Source organism: Sceloporus occidentalis, unplaced genomic scaffold, assembly GCF_023333645.1.
Source record: "Sceloporus occidentalis isolate IW3139 unplaced genomic scaffold, rSceOcc1.0.p SCAF_8, whole genome shotgun sequence".
Lineage (NCBI taxonomy): Eukaryota > Metazoa > Chordata > Lepidosauria > Squamata > Phrynosomatidae > Sceloporus > Sceloporus occidentalis.
The window spans coordinates 54,764,830-54,777,505 of NW_028316988.1; the positions used below are offsets into that span (position 1 = coordinate 54,764,830).

General features: G+C 42.4%; 1 protein-coding gene across 1 annotated transcript; it reads right to left on the minus strand.

The window, feature by feature from the left end:
* Positions 1 to 1,567: 1,567 nt before the first annotated feature.
* On the minus strand, positions 1,568 to 10,766 carry LOC149308953 (membrane-associated progesterone receptor component 1-like). Its single transcript, XM_089536774.1, has 3 exons — positions 10,383 to 10,766; positions 5,150 to 5,305; positions 1,568 to 4,298 (listed from the first exon to the last, which is right to left on the minus strand). The coding sequence occupies exons 1-3, from the start codon at positions 10,723 to 10,725 to the stop codon at positions 4,195 to 4,197; spliced, it is 603 nt and encodes a 200-aa protein (XP_089392900.1). The 5' UTR covers positions 10,726 to 10,766; the 3' UTR covers positions 1,568 to 4,194.
* Between the last annotated feature and the right edge of the window lie 1,910 nt (positions 10,767 to 12,676).

Below are 12,676 nucleotides of genomic sequence, written 5' to 3' on the forward strand. Positions count from 1 at the left end.
ATATAGGATCAACATTTCAAGGAATATTTATGACTCAGAATTCACCAGAAGCATAGTATAGACAGGTGTGGGCTTCCTGCATTTGTGCAGAAATGAAAAGCTATTATCTATGTCCAGAAACATTAATGTTGTAGAACTAAAGGAAGGGGTGTGTGTGTGTATGTATATACATATATATATATTAACCTTTATTTATAAAGTGCTGTAAATTCACACACACACATATATATAGCCAAGCACTGAATAACATGTGTGCCCACCGTCATCCAGCTTTGCTAAATGCTAAAAAAGCATCTTAACAATTCCCCCAGTACCTTATATCGTCATACAGTGAGACCTATTAGCTGATTCTGTGTGGGATTTTCAGCTCTTCCATTTGCAGCTGCTTACATAAATGCACTAGAATTCCTGCTCCTATTGCATCGAGAGTGATTATGTAATATGTGGTTAGTCAATTAATAAAAGATAGATTTGAGTCCCCGCAGGTTTGTGACATTCCCTGTGCATGTTGGAAAGAAGCTGCTAAGAGATAGGAAGAGGAATTGGATTGTTGCCTTTCTAACACAGTTCTCTGAACCTGATTCAGGAAATCATTAAGAACTCCAAATCACTTGTTGTCTATTGCTTTACTTCCACAGCTAAGACACCTTTTTAAATAGTTCAAAAGATGACTAAAGTCACGGTGTCAACCAGGACACTATAAAAACTGTTTACTGTTGTCTTAATCTGCTCAGAAATTAACTAGCATAAATTAAATGTTCATAACCTTGACAACTCGATTCAAAGCCTGCTAGCTACTTTTCACACCTCCTTCAAATTGTAGATCAAAAAAGAAGTAGCCTCAGTGAAAATGCTGCTTTGGGTATTGAAGGCCCGATACACATGGGAGGGAAGTGGCGTGGTGCCACCGATTTTAGGGTTTTCTGGAGTGCTAGGACTCAGTATCATGTTTATGCCCATTGGCTATAGTAATTTCTTTCTTGGAAACTGTGGACTGATAGACAATAGTCTACAGATACTTGGAGTTGCACTATATGAGGAAAGAATTCCAAAGTAAAGAGAAGGTTTATATTTCACCTTTTCCTCCCCAGAGAGTTGTGTACCTTTCCCCTCCATTGGCATGTTTATTCCATGGGTTAGCCTGGGGCCCTGGGCTAACAACCCCTGATCTTCTTTCAACCTTCTGTTTACAAAATTCCTCCAATAAAAGACTGAAATGAGCAATGAATTCATATCATAAATATTTATTTTAACATTGTGGTAAGGAAGGAAAACCTGTGAGATACTCCATTATCATTGGCGGCATCCACACTGCAGAACTAATCCAGGCTGACACGACTTTAACTGCCATGACTCAATGCTATGAACTTCTGGGAATTGTAGTTTTGGAAGACATTGAGCCTTCTCTGCCAGAGAACTCTGGTGCCACAGCAAACTACAATTCCCAGAATCCCATAGCATTCAGATATGGCAGTTAAAGTCAACCTGGATTATTTCTGCAGTGTGGATGTCACAGTGACAGAATATTAAATACTGCATTTAGTGTTAGGACAAACAAAACAAGTGCCACATTTCTAGGAAGATTTTATTTTTTTAAGAACAAACCAAATACACAATTCTTATTCTTGAAGTGAAATGACATCCAAAGCTAAGTTTGCAACAGTTACTTTTTCTTCTCAACAATGGAAAGCTACAGCAACACAGAAGAATACTTAGCTTACTAACAAGTAGCTTAAAACTTCCCAGAGGTAGGTCAAAACTCTTCAGCCAACTACCTGTCTTTAAGGCCTAGTGATTACCAATAAGCAAACATTTATATAACAAAATCTTACATTGAAGAGGTGAGAGCAGGAAACAGATCCTCAACTCCATTTGCAATACAGTTCTTATTGCTTTGGGTAAAGAATGTAAAAGATGGGGGAAAAGAGCAGAAACAGAATCTCCAAAAATAAAAACAAACCTAATGCTTCTACCTCTACTGTTTGGATTCCCTAAACCAATGCTTATTTAATCATGCTATATATATTTTGCAAGAACCCTCTCCAAGTTCATTTGTTCCTTGCACGATGCAAAGGCTTTTAGAGCAGACCATGTGTTCACATGGTGCACTGTCTGTGCCCAAAGCACAGCCAACAGCTGTACTGTGTGTAATGCTGAATGAGCCGTTTTGTAATGTAAGTCTCCATTAACATTTCTTGGAACTGGTACATTGCTGAGCTTCTGAGGAACTAATTGTTCTTAAGAACAGTTTAGGTTCCACAGCCTGGGTTTTGAACCATGCATAAACAACAGACCCCAGCATAGCAGGTTCTGTATAACTGGTTCCCCATATCAAACAAGTCCCATACACTTTCTCCTGCCTAAACTAGTTTGACACCAGCTTTTGGCTCCATTTTTTCTCTAGGCTTGCTATGCTGTTTGTCTTCTTGGTCTTTTGGCTAAGATCAAGTGTAAAGACTATATTGGGAAGACTCAAAAAGCCCATGCATACTGATCCTATTTGATCTGGGCAATTTTAATGCAACGCTGTATAATGGCTTTAGCCTTGATTTAGTACAATCACCGTATTATATTCCTTCTAAGGAGGGATTGGGCACATGGCTCTCCAGATGTGGAATGGCAACATCACCATTGGCTATGCTAACTAGGGCTACTAGGGGCTGCAGTCCAACTACATCTGGAGGGCTGCATGTTTCCCATCACTCTCTTTTGTTCTCATGTACGTCAGGTTTTAGACTATCAACAAGCCCAAAACTGCATTCCCATGCTGCCCTCAAACATCTCCTCTAAGGCTGAATCCACACTACAGACATAATCCAGTTTGACACCACTTTAACTGCTATGGCTCAATGCTATGGATTTCTGGAAACTGTAGTTCTGTGAAACATTTCCCCTTCTTTGTCAGACAGCTCTGATGGCACAACAAACTACAAATCCTGGGATCCCATAACAATGAGCCATGGCAGTTAAAGCAGTGTCAAAGTGGATTATTTCTGCAGCCTCAGAGGAACTAGTAGCCTAGAAACTATCAGCTTTCTGCAATTTAGCACCTTCTGGATGTGCTGGACTTTGCTTTCCATTTTCTCGGGTAGCATGACCATGTTGTCTGAGGGTTGTGGGTCTTTTATGCCAACATATTCAGAGGGTGCCAGGTTGGGAGAGAGTGTTGTAAGGGCTGGCATTATCAAATTGGCTGGAAACCAACCGATACTTGAGCCAAGTATTTAAGAGCACTGAACTCACTGGGACTTCAAAGTACACACAGACTGGGTGTTTTGGCTGTTTCAACTTATCCGTGATTATCCATTTATATAATCAGCACTGAAGACCTATGCTAAAGGTAAATGAAGCAGGCTGCTTAAAACTAAACATCTCTGAACAACAGCAAGATAATCAACTTTTTTTTAAGCAGAAAGTTATTTGAAACTAATGTTCACTTTCTTTTTGTAAAGTTGGATTCTAATGTCTATATAAAACTGGCTTTAAAAATTATGCTTCAGTTTTAACCATGTAGTCCCTTCATCAAAATATTTACAATGATGTGATTCAACATAAACCATGCAGATTCCAAAAGGAGTTACTTGCAAGAGGCGTAATTCCCATGAGTACCATGGGTTATGATGGAAAATGTTGGTACACAGGTCATTTAAAAACAACAACAATGTTATTATGGAATGGAAATTATAGGCAAAGAAAATGCAAGAAAGCTGTTTGCTCACCATCTGTTCACCCTGAATACTATGTATGTGTGCTGTTTGTATGTTTGGGGCACAAACCGAACCGAGTTACATACCTGCTGTTTGGTGGCTACTAACCATCACAGCAGGGCATCTTCAGTGGAACATAAGTGCATACTCTTTGTGAAACTCCCTCCAGAAATTTGAAATTCCATAGCATCAGCGCCTGGGAGACTTTATCTCTCTCTGCCAGAGAATTGCAGTTTTGGTGTTCCCGATGCAATGCCAATTGGATCACACCGCTTTGATTTAAGAAACTTCAGCACTGATTGACAAGATTCACTTGAGAACACTGATTAAAATGTGTTTAATTGACAGCAAGTTGTACCATTCCTAAAAATAGGGCTGAGGTTCAAACTGGTACAGTCGAACTGGAATGTGACAAAGAAAAAGTCCTTTAATTTATTTTAAAACTAAAACAAACCATCAATCTCCAGACTGTTCTTCCCCGTGTTGGCTAATCATTCTTGCGATCTTTAGCATCTTTTGTTTCTTCTTCATCGGAATATACTGTGGGCTCTTCTCCATCCTTCAACAGTTTGCCTACATAGTGGTATTTAACTGAATGTAAAGTGGGGGGAAAACACATTATTACTAAATAGGCACAAGGTTTGTGGTATCAGCACATTGTTAATGTTAAGACTATCATTAGAACATGCTTAACCCCAATACTTGAAGCCAAGAGAAACTAGTTCTGTTTAGATTTCACAACAAGAAAAATTTGTCCGTCAGCCAAGAAGTATTTCCCTGTGAATACCTCTGTCAGATTTCAAAAAGGCTTGTATAAGAGAAGCTCTTATAGCTTGTGGTTAAAATTCACAATGAAGAATAGTTCTACTGAATACTATAAACAGATGTAATTCTTAGTAAATATGCCTGCAACTATGCTTTGGATGCATTAGTCACACTATTTTATCAGTACTAAGAGGGGCTAAACGTAGCTTGTACAGAGGGCCCTTGGTATCCGCTGTGGTTTGATTCAGGATGACAAAATCCATGGATGCTCAAGTCCCATTCAATACAATGGCATAGTAAAAAGGTGTTCCTTATATAAAACAGCAAAATCAAGATTAACCTTTTGGAATTTATATTTTTTTAATACTTTCAAACTGCGGATGGTATAATTTCTGGATAAGGAATCTGTGGATATGGAGGGCTGACTGTATTGTGGCCAACTATAAATACTGTATATATAAATTGACAAGATCACATAGTTGTAATCTAAGAACTGTGTTTCAGGGACTGAATTTGCTCCTGGTGTGTGTGTGTGTGTGTGTGTGTGTGTATACACATACATACATACACAAACCAGGAGCAAATTCATTCCCTGAAACACAGCTCTTAAATTACAACAGTGTGATCTTGTCCATTTGGCAAAAGATCATATAGGATTAGAATTGGGCAATGCTTACATGTGAACTGCTGCTCCCAGTCATTCAGCGTCTCTCTCTGGGTGGCGTCAAGATCAGAAAGGTCATCATATTCATCCTTCAAAGCTTCTTTATCCAGGCAGAAGGTAGCAAGGCCTCTGGAGGCATCTCTTCCAGCAAATACCCCATAAGGGCCATCTTCAGAGAAGAACAGGTAGATATCAGACACTGATATTGCACATCTTTTTTTAAAAAAGGCCAAGGACAAATACACATGCCTTTCCATGTCATATTGGGGCTAAGGATACAGTAGTCTTTAAAGTAATATTTTAGAGACAATTTTCTTCTCAAAGACCTATGCATTCTGTATAAATTTTACATGCTTCTCAGCGCATCAGGTGCAAAGTCCCCCCACTGATTCTTAGGCACACTTTTCTAGGAAAGTTTTAAAAACACATTCATTTGAGTCTTCATTTCCCATTCCCTATGTATGCAATTTTGGCAGGCAATTCTCTAAGGACTTTACTCTCTTACTAAGTCAATGAGTAACTTCTTTCACCACGTCTCTCTCTCTCTCTTCTTAATAGTTGTTGAGGCCAGGAATTTTGAAATACTTTAGAATTCGTATAAAAGCAACACTTCTTTTCTCCCAAAAACTCAAGTCCTGCCCTGTTATTTAGAAACCATTTCCCTGATAAGGATTATGAGAGCTAGAAACATTTTTTAAAAAATACATTGAATTTTTAGGATGATAAATGATTGAAGTGCTTACGCAAGATAAAACATTTCAGGTATGAGTTACTAAAAGACTTTCAAAAACAGGAGTATGAAGCATGGGGGGAAAAGAATAGGACTCTGTGTAGCAGCACCAGGCAAAGCAAAAAGAGAGAAGGAAAGAGAGGAGGCGATGTGAAAAGGGGGGCGATACAAAATGGTTGCCAAGGACTATTAAGTATGACTGCAGAAAATGAGTTATGTAGCACTCAGAGTTTGACAGACAGAAAGATCTCAGGAACTTAGGGAATAGGAATGATAAAATATAGGTCAAAAGAACCTGAAAGCTCTCTTCTAGGCAGCATATTGGGCCAGAGGAAAGCTGACAAATATCCATTCAGCTGAAAGACTAACTGGTCCTGACACAGAGTTTATTTATATTGTAGAAATAATGCAGTTTAACACCACCTTAGCACCCTGGTGCAATCTTACAGAATCCTGGGATTTGTCATTTTGTGTTTGTGTGTTGGATTACGTCTCTGGAAACCAGGGTTCGAATGCTGGCTCGGTCATGAAACCCACTGGGTGACCTTGGGTAAGTCACACACTCTCAGCCTCTGAGGATGGCAATGGCAAACCTCCTCTGAACAAATCTTGCCAAGAAAACCCCACCACGATAGGTTCACTTTTGGGTGGCCATAAGTGTTCAGAAATGACTTGAAAGCACATAACACACAGGAACCTATCCTTATTCTTTACATGCTAGTTCTTCCTCTGGTATCCAATTTTCTATTTAATGTCTAGAAACACACCTACCATATATATGAGAGCTAGAGGCTGACCTCATGTATAAGTCGAGGCTGGGTTTTGGAGCCTAAATTATGGATTTTGATATGACCCATGGCTAAGTCGAGGGTAAAATTTAGAGGCATGTCACAAAGGAGCTAAAGGATGAAGCAATAGATATAATGCCAAAGAACCTACAAAATTCCTGCATCTATAACTGTCTGTGCTCACACTAAAATCTGGATAGGCTTTAGTGGGGAGGACATTGCTTCCAGGAGAGATTACACTATTGCCTTTCATCTTTTTAAAGGTTCCCTTTTAAAAAATTAGAGTTAAAGTACAGTGCAGTGGGCCTTTGGTATTTGGCTGGTGTTTGGTATCAGAAATCTCCATGGACACCAAAATTCATGGATGCTCAAGTCCCATTAAATACGACGGTGAAGTAAAATGGTATCTCTTATATAAAAGGGCAAAATCAAGGTTTGCTTTTTGGGAATTTATATAATTTTTTGGAATATTTTTAATCCGCGGATGCTTGAATCCATGGGTCAAAAAATCTATGGCTATGGAGAGCCAACTGAAGGTACAGTACATTGACCCGCAGATAAGTCGACTCAGTTTTTGGGGGTCAATTATTTTTACTAAAATTTCTAGACTTATACATGACTATATATAGTAACTAAGGTACCTCTGTTTTTCTCTTGCACAGTTTAAGAATAAAGCAGTATCAACAACAAGGCTGTGTACTGGATGTGTTGATCATAATAAAAGATAATGGTGATGAACAAGGCTGTGCAAAGGAAGCTCTTTTGCTACACATGAAGGGATCTGGGTATTCTGGGAACCATAAACAAGCTTGCCGGCCTCTTGGCCTTTGAGCTCGTCCAGCATTGAAGGGAAAGGGGGAGGTGGAAAGATTGCAGGGAGCAATATTGAGGCCTTGTGTAATGTGCAACAACGCTCTCCTCCCACACAGATTGCATGCAAAGCAAAGCTCAGAGCAATCTGGTTCCTGGGAAAGGTTGAGCCACAGACAAAGGCAAGCTAGGCTACTCCCTTCCTTCTTTGGTGCCTAAGGTATAATCCATTTCCAGAACAAGCCTGGCTGGTTAGGCATGAAGGGGGTTGGAGCAATGAGATCTGGGACTTTCTGTTCCTCTCTCCTTCTGGAAAAAACAAAACAAAATTTTGTGATTTTCTTATTCAAAAGAAATAAATAGGTAAATTCCAAAAAGTAAACCGTGATTTGCCACCTGCCATCCTCTGAGGCTGAGAGAGTGTGACTTGCCCAAGGTTACCCAGTGAAGATGCCAGCCACAGATGCTGACGAAACGTTAGGAACAAACTCTTCCAGAACACGGCCACATAGCCCCAAAAAACCCACAAAAAGCTACAGTATGTCACCCCGTGGGTTTCGATGGCTGAACCAGGATTCGGACCCTGGCCCAAACCATTACACCATGCGGGCCTTCATAGTATGGCAGTGGTTTGAGTGTTGGATGATGATCCTGGAGAACAGGGTTCACTTGCCCAGCTTTGCCATGCAAACCTACTGGGTGGCATAGTTTTTGTGTGGGTTTTTCGTGCTATGTGGCCATGTTCTAGAAGAGCAAGTCACAGCCTCAGGGGAAGGCAATGGCAAACCTCCTCTGAACAAATCTTGCTAAGAAAACCCCATGAGACGTTTGCCTTAGGCTTGCCACAAGTCAGTATATACAACAAACATATCAGAGAACGTGATTTAAAAACTTCTACAACTTGGCGCAACACAAAACATTTGTACACGATTTGTACAGACAAACAAAGGCCAAGCAGCTTGAAAAGAGACGCTTTGACCCATATAAACCATGCAGTGAAAGCAACCCATGGCCAAGTCCAGGCTAAGTGTTACTACGCCTTCAAAATCTGCACCAGAAATTCCTGCAAAGCCTGACATGCCTCTTTGTAAACATTGCTGAGAATTGCAGAATGAGCAACTGGGCCAGGAGTCAGTCGACATTGCAGGCAAATGCAAATGGAACAACCTTTACTACACCTTGTAAGAGCATCAGCTGAATACATCACCGTATAGTTCTGTTCAGAACCAGGGTGCCAATGGAAAATGGAAAGGTCAACTTTCCAGATTCTAAGTGGTGAAAACTAACAAATGAATTAAGAGCTGTGGACGGTTTGGGATTCATAAAACATAGTGCAGTCTTTTTGTGCAGACGTTGATCCAATGCACGCTTCCTTGGGAAGAAAGTCTTGCCAAAGTTAGTATGATACACTTGGCACCTTGAAAGTAAACCCTACGGAAATCTGTGGGGCTAATGCTGGATCATGCAACCTGCCAAGATGCCGAGTTCAAATTTGACCTCACTTTCAAGTGAGTACATTGCTCAATGCCAGTAGTTGGGAAACGATGGTGCAATCCCCAGTTAAACTTTGGAATTCATTGCCACAAGATTGTTGGGATGGTTGCCAACTTGGACTATTTTAAAAGAGGATTAGATCCATTTTAGCGCCGGGCGCCTTTGTGTTGATCTCTGATTTTCTTGAAATCACTGAAGCCTGCCACTGGACACAGAAGTAAGCCCCACTGAATTCAATGCAGAAACTTCCTCAGCAAAGATAACCTTTCAGATACATAGGACTACAACTCCCACCAGCCACAAAGCAAGCAGAGCAGCTGACTGGGAATGATGGAGTTGTTATCCAATGCCTCTGGAGAGGGCTGCCCCATCAAAGCAAGTTCCTAATTGATACAAGGGGGCTACCTTACAGGGGCGTTGTAAAGGCTTCTTATGGGAAACAAAGGCCACAAAAGTCCCGGGGAACAAGGCCAAAAAGGGCTCATTGGTGAAAAAGTTGCTGCTGTGTACATACAATATCACCTTTTTGCCACTGTCCAGACTAAAGCCATTTGGCACCGCTTGGACTGCCATGGCTCAATATGATGCAATCCTGGGATGGGCAGTTTGGGGAACTAGTGAGCCTTCTCTATCAGAGGGCTCTGGTGCCCCAGCAAACTACGCATCCCAGGATTTCACAGCACTGAGCAGCAGCAGCAGGGAAAGTGGTATTAAACTGCACTGTTTCTGCACTGCTGTCGTTGTCCAGAGGAGGCTGAGAGAGTGTGACTTGCCCAAGGGCAAGGTTTCATGGCTGAGTCTCCAGAGTCACAGTCCAAGGCTGCAAAGCACGACTGGCTTTGATGCAGAGCCCTGCAAACACTAAGCCTTCCCAATGGCCTGTTTTAGGCGCTGGGAGGGCTTGGCATTTGTAGGTACTGCCAGGCTGGGGGATGCTGGGATTTGCTGTCCTAACAAAGCCATTGTATTTGCATTTGTAGGCTTGCAGCGCTGGACTAGGACTCTGGTTTCATTCCTTCCTGCCCTGTGGGCTGGGGGATGCTGGGAGTTGTTGTCCTGAAACAAGCCCCTGGGAGGGCTTCGCATTTGCCTTTGTAGGGCTCTGCAGGAGTGCTTTGCGGAGCCAGGACTCTGGAGGCCAAAGGTCGCCTCCCCCCCTCCCCTGCCTGCTGGGGGATGCTGGGACATGTCATCCTAAAATAATTGGGGATGCTGGGACATGTCATCCTAAAATAATTGGGGATGCTGGGATTTGTCCTCCTAAAAATGAGCGATGATGCTGGAACCTGTCCATCTAAAAATAGATGGGGGATGCTGGGACTTGTCCTCCGTAAGATGGCTGGGGATGCTAGGACTTGCCCTCCTAACATAACTGGGGCTGCTGGGGCTGCTGGGAGTTGTAGTCCCGAGGGGGGGGCTCAGACCTGGTCCGTAGAACTTCCTTCCGCGGGAGACGTCGAAGACCTTGCCGTTGATGGCCATGAGGATGCGGGGCTCCTGGCGTCCGTCGAAGGGCCGCAGCTGCTGGAGGGTGAAGTCCCGGCGCTTGAGCTTGGGCGGCGGGGGCGGCTCCTCGTCCTCCTCGGGGCCCCGGCCTCCTCGGTCCCCGCTTCGCAGGATCTGGTAGAGCAGGAAGAGGCAGAGGCCCAGGAGGCTCAGGTTCAGCGGGGAGCTCAGCAGCTCCAGCAGCAGCTGGACCCCGAAGGAGGAGGAGGCCGAGGAGGCACCCTCCGCCGCCGCCAGACCCGGAGCCTCCTCCTCGGCCATGGCCCTCCGCAGACAGACTCAGCCACAAGAAGGAAGGAAGGAAGGAGAACAACAAGAGGAGGAGGAGCTCTTGGGCCGCCGATCCTGCCCCGGAGGAGGAGGCTGGCCTCGCAATAGCCTCTGCGGATAGGCTGCATAGGCGCAATGGGCCTCACGCAGCATGGCCTCTATCTGCAGTGGGAAACTATAGTGTGCATAGATGCATTGTGTCCTGCAAGAGGAAATATGTTCGTTCTCCTTATATGCCATATGTCCTGCAATAGGAAATATAGTCTGCATAGGTGCATTATGTCCTGCAATGGGAAATATAGTCTGCATAGGTGCATTGTGTCCTGCAATGGGAAATATAGTCTGCATAGGTGCATTGTGTCCTGCAATGGGAAATATAGTCTGCATAGGTGCATTGTGTCCTGCAATGGGAAATATAGTCTGCATAGGTGCATTGTGTCCTGCAATGGGAAATATAGTCTGCATAGGTGCATTGTGTCCTGCAATAGGAAATATAGTCTGCATAGGTGCATTGTGTCCTGCAATGGGAAATATAGTCTGCATAGGTGCATTGTGTCCTGCAATGGGAAATATAGTCTGCATAGGTGCATTATGTCCTGCAAGATGCAATATGTTCGTTCTCCTTATATGCCATATGTCCTGCAATAGGAAATATAGTCTGCATAGATGCATTCTGTCCTGCAATAGGAAATATAGTCTGCATAGATGCATTGTGTCCTGCAATAGGAAATATAGTCTGCATAGATGCCATATGTCCTGCAATAGGAAATATAGTCTGCATAGATGCCATATGTCCTGCAATATGCAATATGTTCTCCCTATATGCCATATGTCCTGCAATAGGAAATATAGTCTGCATAGATGCATTCTGTCCTGCAATAGGAAATATAGTCTGCATAGATGCATTCTGTCCTGCAATAGGAAATATAGTCTGCATAGATGCCATATGTCCTGCAATAGGAAATATAGTCTGCATAGATGCATTCTGTCCTGCAATAGGAAATATAGTCTGCATAGATGCATTGTGTCCTGCAATAGGAAATATAGTCTGCATAGATGCCATATGTCCTGCAATAGGAAATATAGTCTGCATAGATGCCATATGTCCTGCAATATGCAATATGTTCTCCCTATATGCCATATGTCCTGCAATAGGAAATATAGTCTGCATAGATGCATTCTGTCCTGCAATAGGAAATATAGTCTGCATAGATGCATTCTGTCCTGCAATAGGAAATACAGTCTGCATAGATGCATTCTGTCCTGCAATAGGAAATATAGTCTGCATAGATGCATTCTGTCCTGCAATAGGAAATATAGTCTGCATAGATGCATTCTGTCCTGCAATAGGAAATATAGTCTGCATAGATGCATTGTGTCCTGCAATAGGAAATATAGTCTGCATAGATGCCATATGTCCTGCAATAGGAAATATAGTCTGCATAGATGCCATATGTCCTGCAATATGCAATATGTTCTCCCTATATGCCATATGTCCTGCAATAGGAAATATAGTCTGCATAGATGCATTCTGTCCTGCAATAGGAAATATAGTCTGCATAGATGCATTCTGTCCTGCAATAGGAAATACAGTCTGCATAGATGCATTCTGTCCTGCAATAGGAAATATAGTCTGCATAGATGCATTCTGTCCTGCAATAGGAAATATAGTCTGCATAGATGCATTCTGTCCTGCAATAGGAAATATAGTCTGCATAGATGCATTGTGTCCTGCAATAGGAAATATAGTCTGCATAGATGCCATATGTCCTGCAATAGGAAATATAGTCTGCATAGATGCCATATGTCCTGCAATATGCAATATGTTCTCCCTATATGCCATATGTCCTGCAATAGGAAATATAGTCTGCATAGATGCCATATGTCCTGCAATAGGAAATATGTTCTCCCTATATGCCATATGTCCTGCATAGATTGCCAA